Raw genomic sequence first — 24,029 nt, forward strand, 5'->3', positions numbered from 1 at the left:
AACTAAATCCAATTCAGAAAGCTGATTCTCCTAACACATAATTAAGAAACAATTTCCATTAAAAAAATTGTGCACATTTTTCCTCAGTAATTTATAAAATGCAAACAGTATGCTAGAAAAGTTTGAACATAAGGAAATGCGCTTCGGAAACATTATTAAAAGATGTGTTCCTATGGAATGACATTCTCAAGTTTACGTTACTTCTTTGCATCTGGATGCTTTAGAGAGTGCTGTTCCCTTCTCTCTTGGGTCCATGAGAAGCTAGGTTTAGAAAAGAAGAGCTCCCATACTGCCAACTTCACTCTGTTCCTTTACAAATATCTCAAAGTACTGATAAATGATGGTGACAGCCAGCAGGATCCCAGTTCCAGACCCGATTGCCCCAAGGAAGTCTGCCAACACAGAGAGGGCACCAATACAGAGGCCACCAAATGCAGCAGCTGTAGGAATGTACCTGTAAAACAAGATGTGAATACAAAAGGTGCTATTAGAACCAGCTCAGGATTATGGTAAATGTAATAGGATTATCACTGTATGGGAACCATGGAATGTATTAAATCGAGGAGATGGGTGTTTCCTAGGAAGCCAGTCCCACTGAGAAAAACAAAACACAGATAATCTAAACGGTGGTAGCATCCTCTCTTCTGGTATAGGTCCGCTAATCCCAGAGAAGGGTTGTACACTAGGACCAGTACACCAGGTAAGGAAAGAAAACCCAGCCTGAATGGAAAGAAGAAGATGTGCTGAGAGATGTGCATTTCAGTCTACCAGGTAATTAAGCACATGTTAATGAATGTTAGATCCTCAAGACATTTGCAGATGATTGAAATCAAAAGTTGCAATAATATTTCTGTAACATGATTCATCTAGACCAATCTCTGCTTGCCTCTACACCTACTGGATTTAAGTAGCTCCTAGTTTTAGACAGGAGTACATAGAAAGCAGTACTCTTAAGACACATGAACAATCTTAAAGTGCTGTTTGTCAGTTTGAAGTGTAGTATACTTCCACCCTCATTACTAACTTCCCTATAAAGGTTGACATAAGGAAAAATAAAACAAGAAAATAAAAGCTCTGAAGTTCAAGCATGTTTTCTAACTGCAAGGCAACAACATCCTGCTGTGCAAGTCCAGCTATTAACGAGAGGCAGTGCTCCATGCCCATGCACAGAACCCTAAAGCTTAAAGAACAGCCATGTACTAGGGTCCAGAAAATGTCAGTCTAAGCAAAGTTTACAATGTGTTCTCCCACACTTTGCATAAGCAACTTGTGAAGGGCACAGCTCACCTGTTCAGTTCATGTACCATTGAAGTTTCTCTGTGGCCTCGCATCACCATTTGCTGTTCTTTCAACTGTTTGGCAACCTGCATCGAATAAAGAAAAGGAGTCAGTTAGGTTAGTACTATTAGCCAAGTCCAGAATCCAGAGCAAGGCATTTCAGTGAGTTACTGGTCTTTCTCGTGTTTCATTTTCACACATAAAAACAGCCAGTATTTCAACTCAGGATAATCCAGACTGCAGTCAGAGGCAGTTCTCCATACTGTCAATTATGCAAAGCTCCTTGGATAGTTCTAGTCCTACAACTAGAACTCTCCTTCCTTGAGAAAACAAGAACACGGAAACCCGTGGCTGTCCCACACACTACAAGCTACAGCTGTTACACCATTACTGTTCCCATAGTAAATACAAGTCCTGTTCTAGCACCAAGTCTCTACTCTCTCCTGGTTAGGGTTTAGTTGATGTTGTTAAAACCATCTTATGAAGTGTGCATTCCAGCAGTCTCCCACATTCAGCTGAGCTATCTGTGAGACTATACTAGAAGGGAAATGACTGAGAAAGGATTGTTTCTTGGAAAACTACTCTTAAATGGTATTTCTGCAAGTGGATGGGATTACAATTGAGTCCTGCTAACATCTAACTACTGACAGGAACTGAAACTCTTGTAGATGAGCTTCTAAAGCTGCCTGTAACCCAATTAAATGTACTTGCAGATGATTAAGCTACCAGTTTTCCACCATACTGTGAACGTATACATAAGTAATGGTTTATCAATTTTTAATTTTTGATCTTGTTTACATCAGCTTTTCTTCAGTATGAGGAAAGTGTACTGAAGCATTACAAGTTGTATCTCCATTCATTCTGAAAGAAATTCTATCCATAAATGGCTGCAAGCGCCTCCTTGCAGGTCTGACAGCAAGCAGCCAGATGCAAACCCAAAATGAGTGCTCCTGCTGTTAACTCACCATGCAACTATTACATATTTGTTCAAGTATGGATTAAACCATTCCACATGGCTGTCAAACTTCATTTCCTGCCCCCAAACCATACAATACAAATATACCAAAATGACAGATATTTTCCATCTCGTTTTCCAATTCCAACTGGAGAATTACAGTTACTCAATATCAAATATCTTGAAGCAAAAGGAAATTTAAGAAGCCAAACATACATTAATGCACAGAACTACATTCTCAGTTCTCAGATCTTTTAAGTTAAAAAGTTCTTGTTAATCTTCCCTGAGAACAAACTATGAGCTCTTTATGCCAGAAATGGATACTTAAGTTTTACCTGCAGGTTCCTATAAGTGGCAACTGCCTTGTACACACTGCAATTGTGATATGGTGCTAAAAGCTTTGAGTGTTACCTGATCTTTCCTCATACTCATCACATTTCATGTAGCAGTGTCAGAAGTTTCCTAATGCTAACAAAAAAACCCTGTATGTCTTTTGCTATTGTCACTGCTTTCAAAAACAGCAGTAAAGAGAAGAGGGCAAAAATAAGTAAAAAAGTTTCATTTTTCCCTCACTCTCCCCAGTTATCATTTTTTTAAAGCTCTTTCTAATCCAAAAATCAAAACCACTGCTTACACAAATGATAAAAATTACTGTGAAGATCACCAGCTTAACAGTAATCTAAGAAAAACTCAGTATGTATATCTGCTGTTTTTAATCAAGATATCATTTATCATTTTAAACTTACATCTTTGGCAGACGAGCCAGAGACTTCAATCCATGTTTTAGAGAAGAAAGCACAGGAACCCAGCATAAACACAATATAAACAACTGCATGGACAGGGTCTTCTAACACTGAAGAAAAGGATTCTGGAGGTGACAGATAATAACAAAGTCCACCAACAGGATAAGCACGAGCAGGGCCTCCAGCTGAGGTGTCCTACAAAAAAGGAAGCAATTAGTCACCAGTTTTCTTGCCATTTCTCAGCCATAAAGTTAATCCTGGGTTTATATCCCACCTTTACATCACTGTATTTCATTATCCTTACAGAAGCATATGAAGACTCAACTTTACTATCATAAGCAGTTTTTAATGTGGAAATGGAATACAATAAGGAACAGTAAGAACCCCCAGGACAGTAAAGAATGGTGAGAATTGAATGAAGATTCAACATCTACAGCAAGTCTCACACACCATCATCAATTTAACAAATTGCTAATCTAGAAGCTTCAGCATACCCATGTGCCCTTGTGTTTAGGGAGACCATCTCTCCAAGCACACCTGTTAATGGCACTCCTACAGTGCTCTATGGAAGATCACCAGGAATACTCACAGACCAAGTGCCCAGCAGGCTAACCAGTAAGTTCCCACTGAAGCGTGCAGAAAGCATCTGGGAGATGACGTACAAGTTTGACACCAGGGCAGACTGAAGAATAATGGGAATGTTTGAAGTATAGAACAGCTTGATTGGGTAGGTGTTGTACTGGCCACGGTAGCGAGCAGATTTAATAGGAAGATCCACTCTGAAACCCTGAAAAATTTCCAAAAGAGAAAAGCCCCTTATTATAACTTGACAGCATGAACCCATACCACAGGTCATGAACTGAAAGGGCCAGGCCTTGACAACAGCAGAAAATAAACATGACATGCAAAAAAACGACGGCACTTCCTTTAACAGGAAGCAGATTACACATCTTTTTCCATAGAAACAGCTTAGTAACTCTCTTTATGCCAACTGACCTGGAAATAAATTACAATCGCAAACACGAAGATGGTGGCAATCAGATTCATGAGGTTAGGGAGATTCTGACGGTAAAAGGCCTCACGAAGAGCTCTGACTTTGTCTGTACGAGTAGCCAGAAGATGAAACAGAGCAATGATGGCACCCTCAAATTCCATGCCTTGGGTGGAAAAAGAAAAAAACTCAAGTTAAGCATGATATCTTTATCTTTAAATTTCAGTGCTTTGTCCAATGAAGCATTCTTCTACAGTACAGGACTCATAACAGAACCACTTCCATCCCTGTTCATATTAAGGGCACATTCAGAAATCCCCCCTGTATGAAACTAGGAACGAATCACCACCCAAACACCAAATGGAATAACTTCACTGATCTCCTGAGACACAAAATTACTTACACAATTTTTTGTGTTCTGGTTTTTTTTTTTTGTTGTTCTGGTTTTTTTTGTTTTTGTTTTTTTTTTTTTTTAATTTTTTTTTTTTTTTTTTAATTTATTTTCAAACAAGGGAGATAACGTTTCTAGTATTATTTGTGGTCAGCCATTGGCTACTGTTTGAATTTAAAAAATGCAATTACTTCATTTCAGTTTTCTAGTATACATCAGCAACATGATTGCCTCCTATCAGGTTTGGAGAATAAGGGGTTTGGAGCAAAGAGTAAGATAAGGAACAGAAAGGAACAGCTGGTACTTGTCAGTAGGCTGGGCAGCAGCTGCAATACAACAGCAGTCATCCCTATCAAGTTTTATGGAGGCACTGTATGACACTGAGTTCAGGATTAGAAACTGGTCTTTTTGACTTTAAGAGATCATTGTGCTATTCTATAAAGGGATGTAAAGAGATGGAATTTTAGAAGGCTGTGGGGAGAAGCTGCTGTGTTTATGTTCCACATGAGAAAATAAGGAAGTTCTGATGCAAGTATTACCTCGTCCTGTGTTCACCGTGGTGGGGCTGAACGCCTTCCACACAATAGTCTCACAGATGTTGGTAGCAATGAAGAGAGAGATGCCAGAACCAAGACCATACCCTTTCTGCAGGAGCTCATCCAAGAGCAGAACTATCAATCCAGCAACAAAAAGCTGCAGTAAAAACAAACAGGAGCATTACTCACATTCCTTCTCATTTTTTGTTAAAAAAAAAATAAATTAATTCCTCTTAGAAAATTAGACTACATATGAGAAAGCAAGCACACTGGCATCTCTTCCCTGCATGTGGGTAAGGAGAGAATCCACAACACTGATATCCTTGACCCCCTTGGAGGACAAAAAAGGAGGGAAGAGTAGAAATTACCTGAATTGTGATAAGCAGGCAGATACCGGCGCCCATCTCAGATGGGTCTCCATACATCCCAGTCATCACATAGACTATTGACTGCCCGATGGTAATGATCATTCCAAACACTGGAGAATACAAAAAACAATTACATATTTGTTCTGAAGATTTATGTCCTGGACAATTAGACAAACATCACATCTTTGTGCAAGTTGGGAAGGAATACAGAAGTCACAGAACATTCAAGAGCAGGTTAAGTTTGTTCTCTGAAATCTAGCACTGAAAATACAAGTATGCACAGACTTCAGAAACAAAGATTTAAAAGTATTTTTAGTTACTAAGGATGTCTTTAAACACTGAAAATTGAGGAGGAATTGACATTACTTCGGTTATGATTCTTTCTTTCCCATAAACAAATCAGTAAGAGCTTTGTTGCCACGCATTTGAGAATACTCAGATTGCTCTAAAAGCCATTTATCCCATCTTGCTGAAGAACCATCCTTGAAAGTGTAAGGTAACAACTACTACAACTAACATCTTCATAGATACATACTTTTTTTTAGACAAACACCACCCAGCATAATTCAAGCTACGGGTGCCCAAAACATTGCTTAGTTTATTTGATGAGATTGCAGCACAAATGCCAGCTGCACAGATACTCTTCCTCTACAAACCTAAATGACCCCAAATGCTAACAAGCCAAAGAACAGCCAGCAAGGCTGCAGAAAGAGACATCTGTAGCACAGCATGAACACACAGCACGACAGAAGTCTGTATCCTGTACTGAACATTGGAGACCAAAGCAAACTTCAACGTTCTGTTGTCAGTGTTAGATTCTAAATCACCCTACTTTGGCATTTAGCATCAGCTGCTACTTACACTTCTGTGCCCCGTTGAATAGAGCTCTGTCCTTTGGGGTGTCGCCAACTTCAATGATCTTGGCACCGGCCAAGAGCTGCATGATGAGCCCAGAAGTGACAATAGGGGAAATGCCCAGCTCCATCAATGTACCTGCCAGACACAGGAAGCACAGTGACCCTCAGATGTGTGTGGGTATGGTGCACACCAGCACTTTCTTTCCAAGTTTGACTTTCCACCCCTTGCATCATGACAGAGATGAGACAGAACTCCAAATATCCACACACATAAGAGGCTTCCATGGTAACAGAAGCTTGTTAAAGTTGGTTTAATAAGTAATGCAGTACTTCTCAGTACCTTAAGAATCACATTTGCTGGAAAAGACTTTTGGTGTTGGGAACAGCTTTCCTGTATACAAGACAAGGTAGGAATTTGCTCTGTCTTTGGCAATCATCAGTAACTTCATTATTTATTTACAAACAAATAACAACAATTTAAAAACAAAAGCCCACACTTTTTTCAGGAGTGCTCACATAAATCACCTCACAATTCTTCATTTGTATCTACATTAAAAACCTTTCTGATAAACTGAAGTTAATAAAACAATCACAGACTTTAATCTTTGGTGAGGCAGACTGAAAAGACATCATCCAGAAAAACAGAACGCAAGCAAATACAGCTGCAGTATGACTGAAATAGCTTGGAAAGTACACAGAATCCTGTACCAGCAGCAGTGCTGGAACTCTTTCTCCCCAGTCTTTTTCCTCACCAAATGCTCCCTCATTTTTGCATGGAATAGATTGCAGCCAGCTACAAAGTCATTTTGTCCATGAAAGCGTGCCCTTCCAATCCCACGCTGACTTATATTTTTTTACATTAGATAAAATTACTTTTTCCTCTTTGTTCCACTTCCCATTTCAATAAATGAAACCACAAATTAAGAACAAATTTGAAAATGTCTTCTTCCATGTCACAAACATTTTCTCTTAGAAGACTGACCATACCTCTATTAGAAGCCAGAATCACTCTCATCCAGTAGAATGGATCTGCTGAGTCTGATGACATTATGCCAAATAAGGGAATCTGAATATCCAACCAAGAGAAGAAAACAGTTTTTAATTAGACTTTGTAACACCCATTCACCATCTTAGCTCTTCCTTACAAACAGGAAAAAAGCATACCTGACAACATACTAAGAAGATGAAGAGTGTGATAGCTGTCCATAGTACCTTTTCCTTAAACTGAATCTAAAGGAAAAACAAAACAACACATTGAAGAAGATAAAGCTGCCAAAATAGCAACATCTAGTCAACCAGTAAACTTTCACAGTGATACACTGCAGAGCATTTGATTTTCTTCTGAAGGAACAAAGTGTAGGATACTGAACAAAATAGTTCACTTTCATCCCTTCTGCCCCGAATGCAGCCAAATCTTTACTGAACCCTTAATCCAAATAAGCAAGTCAGTGTAAGTTAAAGGTAGTTCTAGCATTTCCACAGAAATGCATCCTTTGTCATTCTCCCCACAATGCCAAGCATCTTGTATTACACAGATATAAACTTCTGAATGAAATTTCACCAACTCACCTTCCGTTCTGGCTTCTGGATTTCAGGCAGGATAACACAGAAGGGCTTGATTACTTCAAGAAATTTTACTGCAAGGAAATTATTTAAAAGACAAAGTAAACACACAGAAAGAACACAGGGAAAAGCTCGAATAAAATTAAATGCTGCGTTTAAGAAAAATGTTGCCTTTTTTTGTTTTTTAATTCTCATGCAGAAGTATGCAGAAAAGATAAGTAGAATATGGATTGGAAACACAGAAGAACAAAAAAAGAACAAATTGACAGCCTTCTGCTTTTAATGAGTAGGTTGGCAGCACAGAAAACCGGCTGCCGTTTTGCACACATATATGTCTTCATAACTCAATTTCATAACGCTTCTCAAGTACCAATATTTAAGAAATCCAACACTGAAGATAGGTTAAAATCAGCAGCTGCCTTCAGGCCACACAGCTCAAGAGCTCCTACTCAGTGTCCACGCACACAATGTTCTACTTCAAGTCTCTTTACAGAACTGCTCCTGCAATGATCACCCCCTTGTCACAAGGACACGTTCCCCGATCAGAAAAGTCAAAGCTGCCTCAGTTTTAGGGAAAAAAAACACAACAACAACACCAAAACAACCACACACAAAATAGGAATATGTGCAAAGTCACACGTTGGCCACAATCACACGTAACTAGTTTCGAATGGAGTTAATGCTGAACTTCCCGAGGCCAGGCTCAGACTGCACGTGCATCTGGGGACGAATCTGAAGGACTGAGACAACGCAGAACTGGAACTCCTGGTGGCTGCACACTTCCATACGGAAGGCAGCACTTCCATAACGCTTTACGACTAACTCATAAAGAACTGCTCCATCTCAAATCATTAGCTGTGCTTTCAATGCCTTAACCAAGCCGTAGGAGAGGCTAGCAGCTATGATAACGAGACGCTTTTCAGAAGGCTCTTCCTTCCAGGAGGAAGTTGCCGTGCCCAGGAAACGATTATTTCACTCAAGAAAAAGAAAGGCAGAAGGAACCTCCAGAGCTGAGGAAGGAGCCCGCCTGCCCTACGAGGCCTGGCCGCAGAGAGAGCGCGCAGCCCGGGGCTCCGGCGGGCTCGGGCAGAGCGGCACCCCGTCAGCGCGGCTCCCCGCCCGCCCCTACACCCGCACAGAGCTCAGCCCCAATCAAACACCCCAATACTCACTCCCCATGGCGGCCGGGGACGGGAGCGCGGAGCGCTGCGGCGGCTGCCCGGGATGGACACGTCAGGACTGAGCCGGGCCGCCCCCTGCCCTTCCGCTTCCGCTTCCTGCCACGCGCCGCAGCCCGCACTGCGCAGGCGCTGTTCTCTTCCCCCGCGCCGGCCAATCGCCTACAACTCCCAGCATGCACTGCTCACACAGCCTGCGGCGCCCGCCTGGAAATACTGATGTTTATTGGCTCCGTGTGGGTGAAGGCACCCAGTCGTGTGGCAGTCTGGGAGTTGTAGTCAGCTCCCCTGGCCGCCATCTTATCTTGTCGTCTTAAAGTCACCGAGTCCAAGCATCAGCACCGCGCCCTCTAACCACGTCCCTCAGTGCCACGTCTATCCTTTTCGTGAGCCTCAGGCTGGGTTTAACACAGCTGGAGAAAGCTGAGCCTCCTGTGAAATACAAAGCACTGGTAAAAAGGTGCAGCGCTGTGCTTTGTGCCAAAAAGTGCTGACGTGTAGCATGTGTTTGTATCACAGAATGGCCAGGGTTGGAAGGGACCTCAAGGATCGTGAATCTCCAACCCCCGAACAACCCCTTCTCCAACAAGTGAAAAGTAGTCCCATGGACCTCTTGCTGAAGGTGTTTTTAAGAGTAACACAACGTTCTGCCTGCTTTCCAGGCATTTAGAGAGGGACTTATCGCTGCCCTGAAAGCTGAAGGTAAACAGAAGTTGGAGGAAAGCAAATAGAGGTGCTGATACAAGAGAATTACTCAGCATAAACACTGTGAAATCCACTGTGGTTTCCACAAATCTCCTTGTTCTTTTCTAGGCACTTAGCTATGTTTGATTAGTTGATCTCTTCTTCCCTGATATTAACTTTAAAATTAGCAGACCTAATTTCCATTGCCTGATGGGTGGTGTTATTTTTTTTTCCCTTCTCCTTTTTATTCATTTATTGTAGTGGATGTTATATCTGCCTGCCTCAAATCTTCTGAAACTGCGCACTTCTAAGAGTTATCAAAGATATCCACTGATGGCACTGAGACTGTTGTAGTCAGCCCTTGGCCAGTGGAGCTTGCTTTAAAATTTCCAATTTATGAATGGTTTTTACCCACTCATTTCCAATTATTGAGGAAGCAGCTGTTTTTCAAATTACACACTCTTAGGCAGAGTTTACTTCATGAGATCTTTTTGGCTTATTAACACAGGGATTGACACCATTTACCAAAGGCAACTGGTGGAAGAGAAAGGAGAATTAGCAGTAATTTTGTGGAAGTCTGAACAAGGAAGCAACAACTGGAATCAAAGATAGAAGCAAACAATGACCTGCCAGAATTTTGTGGAATTTATTAAAACACGGGAAACTGCTGTGAGGGGTGTTGATAACATCACTATGCCAGATCATGGTTAAGTTAGAAAGGATAACGTGGCTTTATTCTTATCTAAACAGCTTCTCTGCTTTTAGCCACTTAGAAGTCAGGTGAGTAGGTCACTGTCTAGACTCCATGCTCAGTGGAGATGCTGATGAGCACCTCTGGAGAAATGTTGACTCCGCTTATCTAATACATCTGTGTAAGGTGTCTTCTCAAAGATGTTATCTCGGAATCAAGCTTGGGCATTTTTGAGAGAGTCTGTGGGGAAGCTTGTCAATCCACTGTTTCTATTGTAATTGTTCTTTTGACAAATAGATAGTGTCAATCTCTAGGGCCTCACTCTATTTCTCCTTCACAGTGATAAGTCTATCCTTAAAAGATGGCTTCCCAGGATATAAAGTCACACTTGTTCTTTATGCTATGGTGTTATTTTTTTCATCTGTGACATACAGATAGGTTAAAGAAAGGGGTGTTGTTCTTCACAAGGCCCATCTGTTAGACATATGGATTTCCTGTTGTTTTTTAAAATAGTTTAATCAATAATGTAATTTGATACTAGACGAAAACAAACCTTATAATTTCATTTAGAGTTGTCTACTTAGATATGGAAGCTGAAAATTCAGTAGTTTTTTCTTACCTCTCTCTTTTGGCCATTCTGAATCTGAAAAACTTCACATTTGGGAATATGAAAATACAATACTATGGCTGAATTTGTCACTGAAGTTCAGTTCTGGAAATAAATGGTTTATGAAAGCTAGCTTCCTTAGAAATCCACAGTGAAAAGCCTCTTTTTTTTGCTAACTGAATTAAAAAAAAAAAAAAAAAAAGACAGAGAGAGAATTCAGGGTCGGCTGCTTTGTGTCATCAGCTGTCACTGCAGAACAGAAGAGTAAAAGAAACTGACGATACAGTTGTTGGGGAATTATTTTGGTGACGCCGTGTGAGACACAGGGTCGAGTTTCAGCTTACTGTGACTCCCTAACTTCAGTTTATCTTGGGATCTATTTTGGTAGCCAGTCACACTTTGAGTGACAAAAGTGGCATTGGTAAAACTAGGGTTGATTTTCACAGTTTTGGAGTAGTAGCGACTGCTACAAGAGGACTCAGTTTAGTACAGCGACAGCTGGTACAACTGGAATAACGATGATGAGGCTGGCATATAATAAATAAACAGCTCTTTAGAAAAAAAAGCAGTATCTGAGAAGCAGATTAAACAACTTGCCTTGATTTCTTTGAACCAAATCAGTTCCTCTGTTGTAACCTAAGTTATTCTGCTTTGAAAATAGTGTAATTTAGGGCCATTAAAATCATTAATATTCACTTAGTGGCTTTAAATTTTGTTAGTCAATGTGTTCCACTGTTTCACACTGTGCAAATCTTCATCATTTGCTGCAAAATTATATATCTCAATACACCTCTATTACATTAGTATAAAATTGACATTTAATTACTGCTTTTGAAATGTCTACACTCTGTAGTTACTGACTACAGATGCTGGACCCAATTGTGCTGAATTGTACCCTGATGCAAACAAGAAAGGCTGTATGATTGCTTCAACAGTGAGAGGTAAAAAGCAGAAAATAGGAGTGGAGAGTAGAAGTGAAACAAAGCAGCTTAGATGAATTTCTCATTGCATCCAAACAGTTCAGCTTAGCTGTAGCAGCACCGCTTACAGAAACTGTCCACAAACTGTTTGAAGGGGTCCAGTTCTTCACATCTGTGACATGCTCACTCTCTGTTCCCACTTTGCCACTTGTTATCTGCGTGACAGAGCTTTCACGCTGCATTGAATAAAGGCCTTTTTTACCAAGGAAGCTAAGAAACTCCCTTAAGCTGTTGTTACAGCACATCCCAGGATCTCTGGAGGAAAATGAAATCTGTTTGTTCTTACGCGTTTGTGTGTGTACACTCACACATACAAGGACATGCACCTTCCAGAATGGGGCTAGTTAATAGATGCAGCATTGGGCTGCAAGAGGTACCAACAGAGCCTTGTGTACGGGTCTGTTTAACAGCCGTATTCATATGAAGGCTCTGATACTTGATGTACAAACCAGTAGTAGTCTGTTTAACCACAAGGTGGAAGAACTGCTTTACTTATAATGCCATCTCAGTGTGCGTGAAGTACAGAAAACTCTGCTGGCAAGTTTCATTATCATTATTATTAGTTATATGGCATCAGTGGGACCGTTCAGGACCAGAACTGCACATGCTGAGTGTTATATAAACATGGCAATCCTGCCAGGAGCTTCCTAATGGTAGCTCCTATTGCTGCACAGAGAACTTGGGTCTGTGATAGTTGAGGAGATCGCTGTGATATGTTTCTCTGCATAATCCAGCTGTGCCATTGGAGACCTCTTCTTCGGTGAGGTGTTGAGAGCCACATTTCCACTTAAGTATTATGGAGTAATATTTTCTTACATAAATTTCAACTTGTACTTTATTGCAGGGCAATGGAAAATGCTGAGTGAAGAGGTCTTTCTGCCTGATTGAAGCAAAGAAATCAGTTAATTTGTCTTTTTTTTTTCTTTCTATCCAATAAAATCCTCTGCTTCTTTAATAAAAGGACTATAAAAATGTAAATTCCTTCTAGCTGAGGACATGCATTCTAAAAGATAAAACCTGCATTTTCTATAAGGGATGCAATTCAGATTCCTTCCTAAATATAGAAGGTTAAGAAATGCAAAATCAGATCCTATCCTGAAGTTTACAGAATTGTGGTTATTTGCAAAAAAAAATCCAATTTAGATATCTAAGCTCAAATACCAAAACCAGTGTTTAAATAGAATTGCCCTACATGCATCAAAAGAAGTAAACTTAGCTTCCCTGTCAGACATCACCCCAATGCTGCAGTGCACAAAAGGATTTCTGACATCATTACCAGGACATGAGAAGTTAACGACGTCTTGCATGAAATGTTTTGAATCCAGAACCCCTGTCATGACTCACGTCCCTATTTCTCCAACTTGTTCACCCAGGCACTCCTAGAACATCAATCACTCTGCTCCCTGCATTCATGGCAATGCTTCATCTAGAACACTTTATAAGACTGTAACTTGAAAAAGAAAAAGAGACCACAGAGAAAGGTTATTTTTCATGTTCCACTTGTTTTACTGTGGCTGCCATTACTGGATTCTGTAAAAATGATACTAGAGCTAATTACCCCAAGCATGTTCAGAGTTGTAAGGATTAAGAACTAGCTTTCAGTTATGTGATCTGTTTTTCAACCATCAAACTGTTGACCTATAAGGAGGAAAAAAAGATAAAAGAAAAATGTGTGGAGCATTAAGAAAAGAAGTGCCTGTGCTGGAAATACTGACTTCAGTATTTCAGTGCCTATAGCTGAGTAACAAGATCCATATATTTCCAATAATTGACTCATTTACATAAAAATCACTGCCAGTTTGGCTGTAGCTGGCATCATGTAGAAACTGGCCAAGATTAGAAATCATCACTGCCAAACTTCTGTACACCTTTTCAGATGTGGCTTTTGTCACGGAGCATTCATGTGCTCTAGAATTTTGTGAAGCATTAGCAAAAATTCCTTCTGTGCTAAAAATACATTGAACCTATATTTAGGACTGGAGAGCTACTCATAAGAGCAGTCTGGTTTTCAAGTTATGTTTTATGTGGTACTGGATCTCTTTGCTCCAGCCCAGATGTTCTGACAGCAGTCAGAAAATACATGTACATGTGAAATTGTGGGTTTGATTCTGAAATAGGACTGAATCCTCTCTATTTTGCAGATATTTGCTTCTTGTTGAATAATTCTTTGAATCTTTCACTTTGCTGTCTTGGCAACATAGCTTTTAAATCCAGACTGTTTGCAAATTACCTTTTCAGCTATTGGGTTTGTTTTTTTTTTTCATTTTTGGAATTCTGAGTAGCAGCAGAAATTCATCAGGTAAATTCTATTTCTGGCTTTAAAACCAAAGCTGAAACCTGAGCTGTTCGATTTGGTATACAGTGAATAAGGTTTGATTTGATTTTTATTGTATTTTGTTCAATCTCTTTTGTGAAATAACTTCAAGAACATTTGCATGAGAAACACTTTGCAATTAAAAACAGCGTTCTATTTCCAGTTCTTCCATTTTTAAAATTTACTGTAACATTTTTATTATGCTTGCTTATCTCCACAGTATACCACTGGTTGGCAAGCAACTGCAGGTGTAAGGAGGTAGAGCTAGATGTCTCTGTAGTTTCTTCTAATAGCTTTCTTTCCTTGAATCATCATGGAATCATAGAATCCTTTGAGTTGGAAGGGACTCTTAAAGGGTCTGACTCCCTGCAATGAACAGGGACACTCACAGCTCCACCAGGTGCTCAGAGCCCATCCAGCCTGACCTTGGGTGGTGGCACCCACCACCTCTGTGGGCAGCCTGTGCCAGTGTCTCGCTCAGCCCTGGCTGTAAAGAAATTCTTCCTTATATCCAATTTAGATCTCCTCCATTTCCGCTTGTCCTGTCGACCTTTCCTGGCACCACAAAAGTATTCGCTGTCATTAATGCAGTGACCAGAACTTCTACATTCTGACTGTGAGCAGTCCCCAGGCAGCAATATTTCCAGTGGTCTTTCAGTTCAATTTTAGTTCAACTGATAGAACCATAGAATGGCCTGCGTTGAAAAGGACCGCCTTGATTTCCATCATGTTTGTTGTAGGATTTGTTAAGCATGCCCCTCAAGAGCCCACTACAATTTACATAGGGCAGGCTGTTGTGGATGGTTCAGCAGTGGGTTCAGTGTCATTCCCAGGAGCTGGTTCTTTCTCTAGACCTGAACCACCTGTATTTCTCAGCGGAAGAACAGTGGCATTCAGCAGCTGGATGTTTTCAGCTTCTCAGTCAGATCTGTGAAGTGTTTTCTTGAAACCATCTTTCCTTTTAAAAGTTGCAGGTTGGATACAAACAAAATCAATTACTTGCTACATATCACTTTGTCTAATTGCCTTTTAATCACTGTTTTCCTTGATCCCAGAGAAGGCTTTTAGAAGTGCTAACAGCATTGGTTTGCTGGATCACATTCTCTGAGTGGATCCCATCCCAGTGGATCTCCTAATGTACTTTATAAAATGCATCCAATAATCCAATAACAACAGAAATGTGATTTAAATACACACTGCACAGATGGTTCCAAAAATGCTAGCTGCAGCTTCCCTTCACATTTGTGCTTATAAGGATTTACTTTCCTTATAAAAATAACATTTGTCTATATCAGGCTCTATCTAGCTCAGCTGAGAAAATAAAGAGGTAAATACAAGCTGACCTTGCAATCTCGCAGTAGTACAAGCACATTAAATTCCTCCTTAAATTCAAGTAATCAGGACAGTGGCCAACTGCAGAGAGCACATTGCTAACATGCCGTGCCAGCGATGTGCCTGGTGGTTTGCAGGTTTGACTGAACATTGCTGTTACACTGACTTACCTGAAATAAGGAACAAATAAATCAGATTAAAGATTGAGATGCCCAGGACAGCAGCATTAGCACAGAAAATTTCCTGGCAAGATCACTGTTATTTTGCGTATCAGATGACTGCTCCATGCTGCAGTGCTGAGGGGTGGAGTCGTCATCCTTTTTGAAATGTATTTGAACAAAAACCTTTCCGAAGGTTTTATCATCTACAAACACTTGAAAAAGACTGAACCTCTTATCCCATGGTTTTGTTCATATGCTGTTTGGCCTCTTTGTATGAGAGCACGAGGCATCAAGCAGCAAGCTATTAATGTCTGAGTCACGACAAGGCTCTGCAGCAATTATCAATCTTTGATTGTACAGTCTTTGACTATTCCTCCCCTTAAAGCACTCCAAAGAGCAGACTTTACAGCGGGCGAGTTTCAGGGCTGAGGTGCATGCTGGTGCACCCAGGCATGGTTTGATGAGTGAATTTTCAAGTGGCTGTGCTGGCACCATCAGCTGCTGCACCACACACCCATTAGCAGCGTTTGTTTCTTTCTCTGTGCCTCTTTGTGCTGTGCCAGTATACACAATTCTGTGGCTTCATGGCAACACGGATGATGAAATGATCTGGCTGTAAAAGGCTTTTTTTCAAGTTCTGCAGCTGAGCTGCAGACTTAGCTTCTTTCATCTGCACTTCAGAGTTCTGACTGCACCACAAGTGGGTCTGGCTTAGATACTTCCATTCTGCTTTTAGTCATATCTCACAACTCACAGCAATTCTTATGCAAACATTTCAAACAACTAGAGGGCAAAAAACAAGTTATGTCAATGGGAGTTCTGCCATTGATTCCAGTAGGCAAAGATCTGTCCTTAAAACATCAATACTGAGGGGTGCTGCAAGAAAGAAGAACGTTAAGGATCCTTTAACCTCTGCATACTCTGAATGTGAGCTAGAGTTCTGTGATTCTATGAAGTCAAACACCTTGTTCCCCAGAGGGAACTTACAGAGATACCACTTTGTGCATCTAGCCTGTCACTCTGTAGAAACTTAAAAAATACAGATAAATGATAGACACCGAAATATCTGATATAACATTTGAGACTCAGATTAAATATGAGCTTTCTCCCCTTAGGATTTGAACTGACCTAAAATAAAGAACTGCTCCTTTTGTTTTCAATGGGCTACTGCTGCAGTGAATTAACCAGGAGTAAGGGCAAAATGAGGAATGAATGGAGCAGACCTATCTCAAATGGTAAGATAGGATGCTGGTTTGGGAGCTCCTTCCATTTGACCTACCTTAAATCTTTATGCACTCTCTCCCTGTTTGGGGTGTAGATAACATTAATGCAAAATTCATTTGGCTGATCTTTAACATTGCTAATGGGGATCATCTGGAGAAGAGAACATGAAAATCACAGGCTATTTAGTCCATGGCCTTGTTATTCAGGCTCCCAGCAGGGAGGCCAGTGGTTTTTTCTCTGTTGATTTTTTAGCATGTTGACCTGTTCATTAGCTATGGGATTGCCAGATAGTAATGCACTGAGCAGTGGTCAGAGACAGCCATTTGCAGGGAGTAACTCTTGGCCTGCACAGTGTTTGACCTGAAAGGTGTAGGTCCCCATCACCAGGCTGTCACCTCTCACCTCATGCTTTGTTTCCTTTCCATCCTCACCAGAAGGGTGAAATCTTAGCCCTTACAGATATTTTTAGGCAGACCTTAGGTCTGAGTATTACAACTTGCATAACGTGAGAGAGAAGCATCTGTCCTATTTTTTATTTTTATTCATGGAACTCTTTCTGAATCTTTTTTTTTTTTTTTTTTTAAGACTGTAAACTAGCTGCTGTACACAAGCTTCCAGCCTAAAAAAAAACAGAACACCTGGATAGTTTTCTGATCAGTCCCATTGTAGAATTATCCTGCAAACTAATTGCATTTATTTATTATGTTGTTTTGTTAGGGCTTTTTAACTGCAGGGAAATGCCAGCGCGTCTCCCTGCCTTAGTTACAAATGTTCTCTACCCTGCAAAACATCCTAACCTGAAAGATTTTTGGACTCTCAGGTATCATGTATTATAAATTACCTGTTAGTTCAACTAAGATTATTTACTCAGGCACGCTGTGGGGAAGGCAACATAATTCCTACTATGAATTCAGCAAGTCAGCAAGTAGATGCCACATTGTTTACACTTCAGTGATATCCTAAAGCTCACTTACGCATATTCTGTAAGCAATTTCTTGGATGGAACAGTGCCTTTTAGCGGCCAGTTAAATGCATTACAAATTGGCTATGGAAACCCCCCGGAGACTCAGAGCAGCCGCTTTCCTATCAATTCAGGTAATTCAGGTCTCAGTTACCCAGTAAATCTGCTGCACTTCTGTAAACCACCTTCTATTGGCTTGAGAGCAGTTGTATCTATCTAAACAGCATAATTTATTAAATCAAATCTGCTTTGAGAAACATACACTCCTTCTTTAATTACTGCTGTTTAAATTCAGCCTCAATTAGCAACCTTGCCATTTGCTGAGATTACAGTGATTGGTATCCCTCACCATTTTCCTGGGGGGGGGGGGTGAATGAAATACCATAGTGAGCTGCAGACACATGGTCTCTCCTTTCCCAAGAGGGTTGAAGCTCTGAATGCTGTCCACAGCTAAAATGGAGGGAGATGGCAGGGCAGTAATATAATTATTCTACCACTATATAATTTGTGATCTCTAGATCTCAGCATAACAGTACAGCCATCACCTCCTCTAAAATCAGAGCAGACTCACAGAATGGGCAGACAAGGGGGATGAGGGGATGGGGAATAGCTTTAAACTAAAAGGAGGGATTTAGTTTAGATATTAGGATAAAATTTTTTACTCAGAGGGCAGTGAAGCACTTGCATGGCTGCCCAGAGAGCTGTGGGAGTGCCCTGGAGGTGCTCAAGGCCACACTGGATGGGCCCTGAGCAGCGTGAGCTGGTGGGTGGCAGCCAGCCCACAGCATGGGGTTGGAGCTGGGTGATCTTTAAGATCTCCTCCAGCCTAAACCACTCTGTGATGAGCAGTGGTGCACTGCTATAAACATTTCACATGGATGAGCCTAAAGGATGCCCAAGGCTAGGAACAGAGCCCAGAGGTGGGCACTTTGGATCTGTGCTCTACTAATGAGCCAGCACCTCCTTGCACTCCTCCTCCTGCTGCTGGGAAGCCTGAGAGCTCACTGAATGGATATCAGAGCTGTTTTATGTTGGCATTTTGCAGTTGTTTCAGCCACGTTCTAAAGGAATGAGTCAGGGATTTGTCTATGTGGGAAGCGGTTTCCTCTCACATTACCTTATGTATGGATGAAGTACATTTCCTCTGCTGTGAGGTTGCTGATTGGGAAAACAAAGTAGTGTGGCTGGCTGTCATTTTAGCGGCTGTACTTGGATCCCATTATGAAAAGCCCCCAGCCCCAGGAGGCTGGTTTGGATAACGCATTTCATAGAAAAGCTGGTGACATCACTCACATTCTTGTAAAGAATGACTAGAAAAGGAAAAAGCGGAGAAAAAATGCCAGTAGTTAATGTGATACATTAGACAACATGTTCTTCAGTGAAACTGGAAGAAAGTCAGTCTTGAAGACGTGAGCTATAATGCAATAATGAAGACAGTTCCCTCCGTGCTTCAGACAGTTTTTGTAGCAACGAGTGTTCAAGAATCAGAGATAACGATGACGTCTTGTGCCTGCAATCATTACAGCTATGGCACACGCAGCATGCAAGATGTTTAATGTCAAACTAAGCAGCATCATGCTGTGAGACAGCAGCAAACAGAGCAGGGCTCACCTGCCTGCCCAGCTGGGTCAGAGCCAGAAAGCAGAGATGTTGCAAAGAAGGTAGATTGTGTTTGCAATGAGTTTGAGCCACAGAACTTGGGTTGGAAGCCTGCTGTGGTCATCTTCCATCTTCAGAGTCAGTTTGTTCCTGGAGTAATGGGCTCCTGAGGAGCCTGGCAAACACCTCAAGTGGTCATGACCATCTTCTGGGAGGCAAAGGGGAAAAGAAGGACTGGATGGGCTGAGGCAGGAGCAGGGAAGGTAAAGGGGAACAAATTAGACCTGCACAAATCCTTTAGGAGGATTCTGAATGGACTACAGCCAGCAAAATATTTGGAGAAGGAAGAAGACATAGGCCAGGACTAAAAGATTTCCCCAACCGTTCCTTACCTCAGCAAGGAATTCCAGCTTCTTTATGATTTGAGGCCTGAAATAGTTTCATGTTTTTAAAGAACAGCACTTTATTTGAAGTACTTTGATTAGCTATGCAGAAGACAGGTTGCCAGGTAGGTGTTAAAAAGGGATTCTGCTGCTGTCAGTAAAGAACTTCCAAAAATAATGTTATACATATGTATAGAAAATGCATACAGGTATACATCATGGAACACTTAAGCACATTTCTGTTTGAAGGTAATTTCTTCTGGCAAGGCAGCACAGCTCAGCACCGTGCTCTCTGCTCCAGCAGTACAAACGCATAACCCAGCATGGCCTTTGCCATGGCTGCAGTCAGGGGTTGTTATTAAATCTTTCCATCAGACACCCAGGCAGAGCAGTAAGCACATGGAAAGGAAGGAAGTGTACTTCTGTATAGGCTCAGTGTATATTTTCTCCATTTTCCAGTATTTCCTTTGCTTTCAACCTCAACACGTCAAATGATTGCAAATTGCAAACGTACCAGTTCCAGCTGAGCACAACTGGGGGTGAAATAGCTTTTCTTTGAAGCTACAGCTACAGTCCACTTGAAAAGCTGTAGGGAGAGCCACAGAAATGCACAAAGAGCAGCTGAAATTCTGACCTGGGGATTCAAAGCATTATGATTCATGAAATAAATTTTCAGAGGAGCTCCATAATCCATTAGGAGAGCAGCCTATGAAAGAGACCTCATTGCTACAGCTTAGATAGTAATCACTGGTAAATCCGTATTAAAAGACTTCCAGATCAGCAGAAAAACAATACAGACCTGCATAAAATATACTTTACAATTTTATATACTTATATGTATTATTGTAACATTCGTTTTCATTGCTTTTCAGATGATCAAGAATCTCAATACACACTTAGAGTAGAGGAAAAATGTAAGATTAAGATCCAGGGCACAATCCTTTTACATCTTGAATTCTTCCTGGGAAGTGATGGGAGCATCATTGCACCCACCTTGGCTCCTCTGTGCATAACGATCTGGGAGCAGCTCTAAGTTCCATTGCTAGGGGCTCAGTTTTAATCTCCCTCAGCCTGTTGCCTGGAACATACCTGGGAGTGCAGTATCCAACAGCTTTGTAAGCATCGAGGCAATTTTCTGCTGACAAGCTGAGGCATCCCGAATGGCAGAATACAGCTGGAACCCAATCCAGAACCTTCCCCATACATTTCAGTGTTGCACATAGGAAATTGTGCATGTGTTTGCCTTGCACAGGCAGTGGCTGAGCCACAAGCCATCACGGTAGTGGCATGCGAGTACGCATTGTCAGGTGCCTGAGGGTTCACATGTGCAGGCAGCTCTTGTGACCTGATGGGTGAAAACAGAAATCAGAGACCCATGGGGATCCTTATGAAATGAGCTATGCACTGACAATGTCAAGATAAAACACTAATGGGAGAGCTTCAATTCGCTTTTCATAGCTTTTCATTTTCTTCTTTACTCCCCATGCACCATGTGACCAGTAACCTCTCCAATATTTTTTTATTCTAGTTGGCAACTAGTGATGTACTGTGTTTCAAGTGAAACTGAAGCACATGTCTTTGCTTAATAATCCCCCCATTCATTCCCACAGCCCATAGCTTGCCAGCACTGCTTTGTTCACATTTTAGAATTATGGATGATGTCAAGGCAGCCTTGATTAAAGGCTCAGCTAACTGCTGCTCAGCCGGAAAGTGGCTGAAGTAAACTATTATTTCAGTGAAGCACGCAAGCTTGGAGAATGCATATTCTATAATATTCTAGCATTAGGATTCATAGTAGAAGAAATTAAGGCTCTTAAGGGCTTTCCCAGGAATGTGAGATTACCCATGAACGTATCAGACATGCAACATTCACATACTTGGAGGGATTTTGGCTAATATTGGTACCTCTCAATAAACATGCTTTCAGTTTCTTCCTTCCTTCCCTCAAGCTTTCCTTTCCAACTTAGAAATTGTAGTCGCCCCAGGGGCAAACAATGAACTAAGTGGAGTCCACACAATGTTTTGAAGTTGGAATCTACATTGGTCTGACTGTTCTTTTGTTCTAGACATTTAAACAAGAAGAAAACAACTCCCTGCTGGATATATAGCTGGTCTGTTAGGCGGAAACCGAGAGACACTGAGTCCTGTCAACAGCCAGACCAGGCAGGCAGAAGAAAAGAAATGCTCTGTGCACGCAAGGGCAAATGGCTTTCCAGTGGTGCATGAAGAAAACCAAAAAAGGTGATAGTGTATCTGTAGGTACTGTACGAGAATTTGTTGTAATCACAAGGAAACACTCAGTATTTTGGCTGAGAGCTGCTCCTCAAGCATTGCTTCCTACTGGCTTGAGAACTCTGCAGGGAAATCATTGCCTATACTTCCCAGGAGTACCTAAAGTTTAAAAAAATTCCAATGTTGCCTGGTTAGTGGGAAAACAATCTATTGCTTTTGTTTAAAAACATATTTAAATAGATTCTTTTTTCACCTCCTTAGTCTTGTATCTGCAACTGTGTTTTGTGGCCGGAATGGTTGAGACTCGCTTGTCAGAGCTCTCCTCTGGACAGATAACAACCCCCGTGTCAACAAAGAAAAATAGAGCGTCTGCATGATGTGGAACTGCTACAAACACAAATGTCTGCATTTAGGCTGAGACACTCATTCTGCCCAGGAAACAAAGGGAGAAAAGAGATCAGTTTTTTGGCTCACAGTTTACTTCTTTTCTGCATGTTTTCCTCAGTTCCTCCCACCAACTCCCTTATTGTCTGAGCAGTCTTCAGCATGTGATAACTGTTATCAAGTGAACTCCAGTGACCTTCCTGCTAATTGTTTTTATATGACAGATTAATATTCCCATTGGATATCTTAAAGAATAGATCATGAATCAGAAAAGTCGGGACTGGGGAAAGGCTTTTGGGTCATCCTCTCCTCTCCACCTCTCCCTGCAATAAGCATTGCAATTAAAAAAAAAAAAAGAAAAAAAATGCTGTCATTTTTGTAGCCTGATGTGTGATTGTAAAAGAAAATGGAGGTGCTCTGAAGTGCAAATCCTGCAAGTGACCACCTGATGGATTTCCTCATTAATTTGCCAATTATTTCCTTCCAGTTTTTTTTACTGTTTCTGTAACCATAACAAACAACTTTTTGCTGACTGTGATGATTCTTCTGCTATGTTCTAGCTTACTCTTACAGCGTTTGCCTCTGTCATTCACTGTCTGTTGCAGCATACAGTCATTTGCAGTTTCGGCCCCAGAACACAACAGAAATTCCCAGTTCTCCTGTCCACACAGCCCAGGCAATCACTCACATGTATTCTGTGATGCAGGCATCAGGGGATGATGAACAGTTATTGGTAGCTCAAATAAGACAGCTGTACTGGTAACAATTTTCTAAGCCACTGCCTTCAAGCCCCAGAAAGGCCAGCACTGCTTTAAGAAACAGTTTGAATTACTCCTCTTCACTGCAATTATAGCCAACTCCATTGGTGCAGAATTTGCCTGATGTTATTTCATTAAAGCTACTTCTACAAAACCAGCTAGTTTACATAAACTCTAAATGCCTGGTGCTTTTATCCTTTCTCTGTAGATGCAGAGCTAACACTGTTTCTCATTTATTTTGTTTTCATTTACATCCCCTTCTCCATCTGACCACACAAATTTCTGCCTCATGACAGGTAGGATCTATGTGAAAATTTTAGCAGTTTCTCATATTTGGTGCAGGATTACTAAAGGAAGACTCACATGTGTCTTGTTCCCAGAAGACCACTTTTCTACCAGCACAACTTCAGCTCTGCTGCCAAAGAAGGGATGCCCTGACTGTGGGTTAGATAATGTTTGCAGCAGCTATTGCACTTGGCTAATGAACCTTGGCTAATGCTTTCTTTTTGTTTAAACAAACAAATGCTCTTCTCCATCTTCCCTCTGCTCCTGCATCAGCCAATTAATCTGTCACCTTGGTACAGCAGATTGGTTTCCATCAGATGACTTCAGATATTTCTTAGCTCCCTCAGTAGACTAGAACCCAGTGAGTTGGACAGCAAAGGAGGGTTTCTCCTGGTTAGAGGTTTCCTTCAAACATAGTGCTGTGCTGCAAGGTGAGCCCCAGGCTGCCTCCATGCCTAAGGCACAGGCCCCAGAAGCACCGCCAGACTGCAGCTTGAACACCAAGTGGCAGACCAAGAGACAAGGCTGACAAACTCAGCTTTCAAACACAGAAGTCCACAGTACCAGTGCTAGC

The 24,029-nt window shown here is 41.3% G+C and overlaps 1 protein-coding gene across 2 annotated transcripts; it reads right to left on the minus strand.

Moving 5' to 3' along the window:
* Positions 1-267: 267 nt before the first annotated feature.
* On the minus strand, positions 268-7,751 carry SEC61A1 (SEC61 translocon subunit alpha 1; the record flags this gene model as incomplete). 2 transcript variants are annotated; one of them, XM_079540538.1, is made up of 11 exons in its annotated part: positions 7,689-7,751; positions 7,284-7,349; positions 7,107-7,185; positions 6,124-6,255; positions 5,263-5,372; positions 4,898-5,051; positions 3,973-4,133; positions 3,566-3,763; positions 2,980-3,171; positions 1,288-1,364; positions 268-454 (listed from the first exon to the last, which is right to left on the minus strand). In XM_079540538.1, exons 3-11 carry the CDS (start codon positions 7,165-7,167, stop codon positions 268-270), a joined length of 1,272 nt encoding a protein of 423 aa, XP_079396664.1. In that variant the 5' UTR covers positions 7,168-7,185; positions 7,284-7,349; positions 7,689-7,751. The 2 variants fall into 2 exon arrangements, with proteins under 2 accessions (XP_079396664.1, XP_079396665.1); XM_079540539.1 differs by lacking the exon at positions 7,284-7,349 and having other exon boundaries at positions 7,689-7,748.
* Between the last annotated feature and the right edge of the window lie 16,278 nt (positions 7,752-24,029).

This window comes from Tetrao urogallus (assembly GCF_951394365.1).
Source record: "Tetrao urogallus genome assembly, chromosome: 10".
Classification (NCBI taxonomy): Eukaryota; Metazoa; Chordata; class Aves; order Galliformes; family Phasianidae; genus Tetrao; species Tetrao urogallus.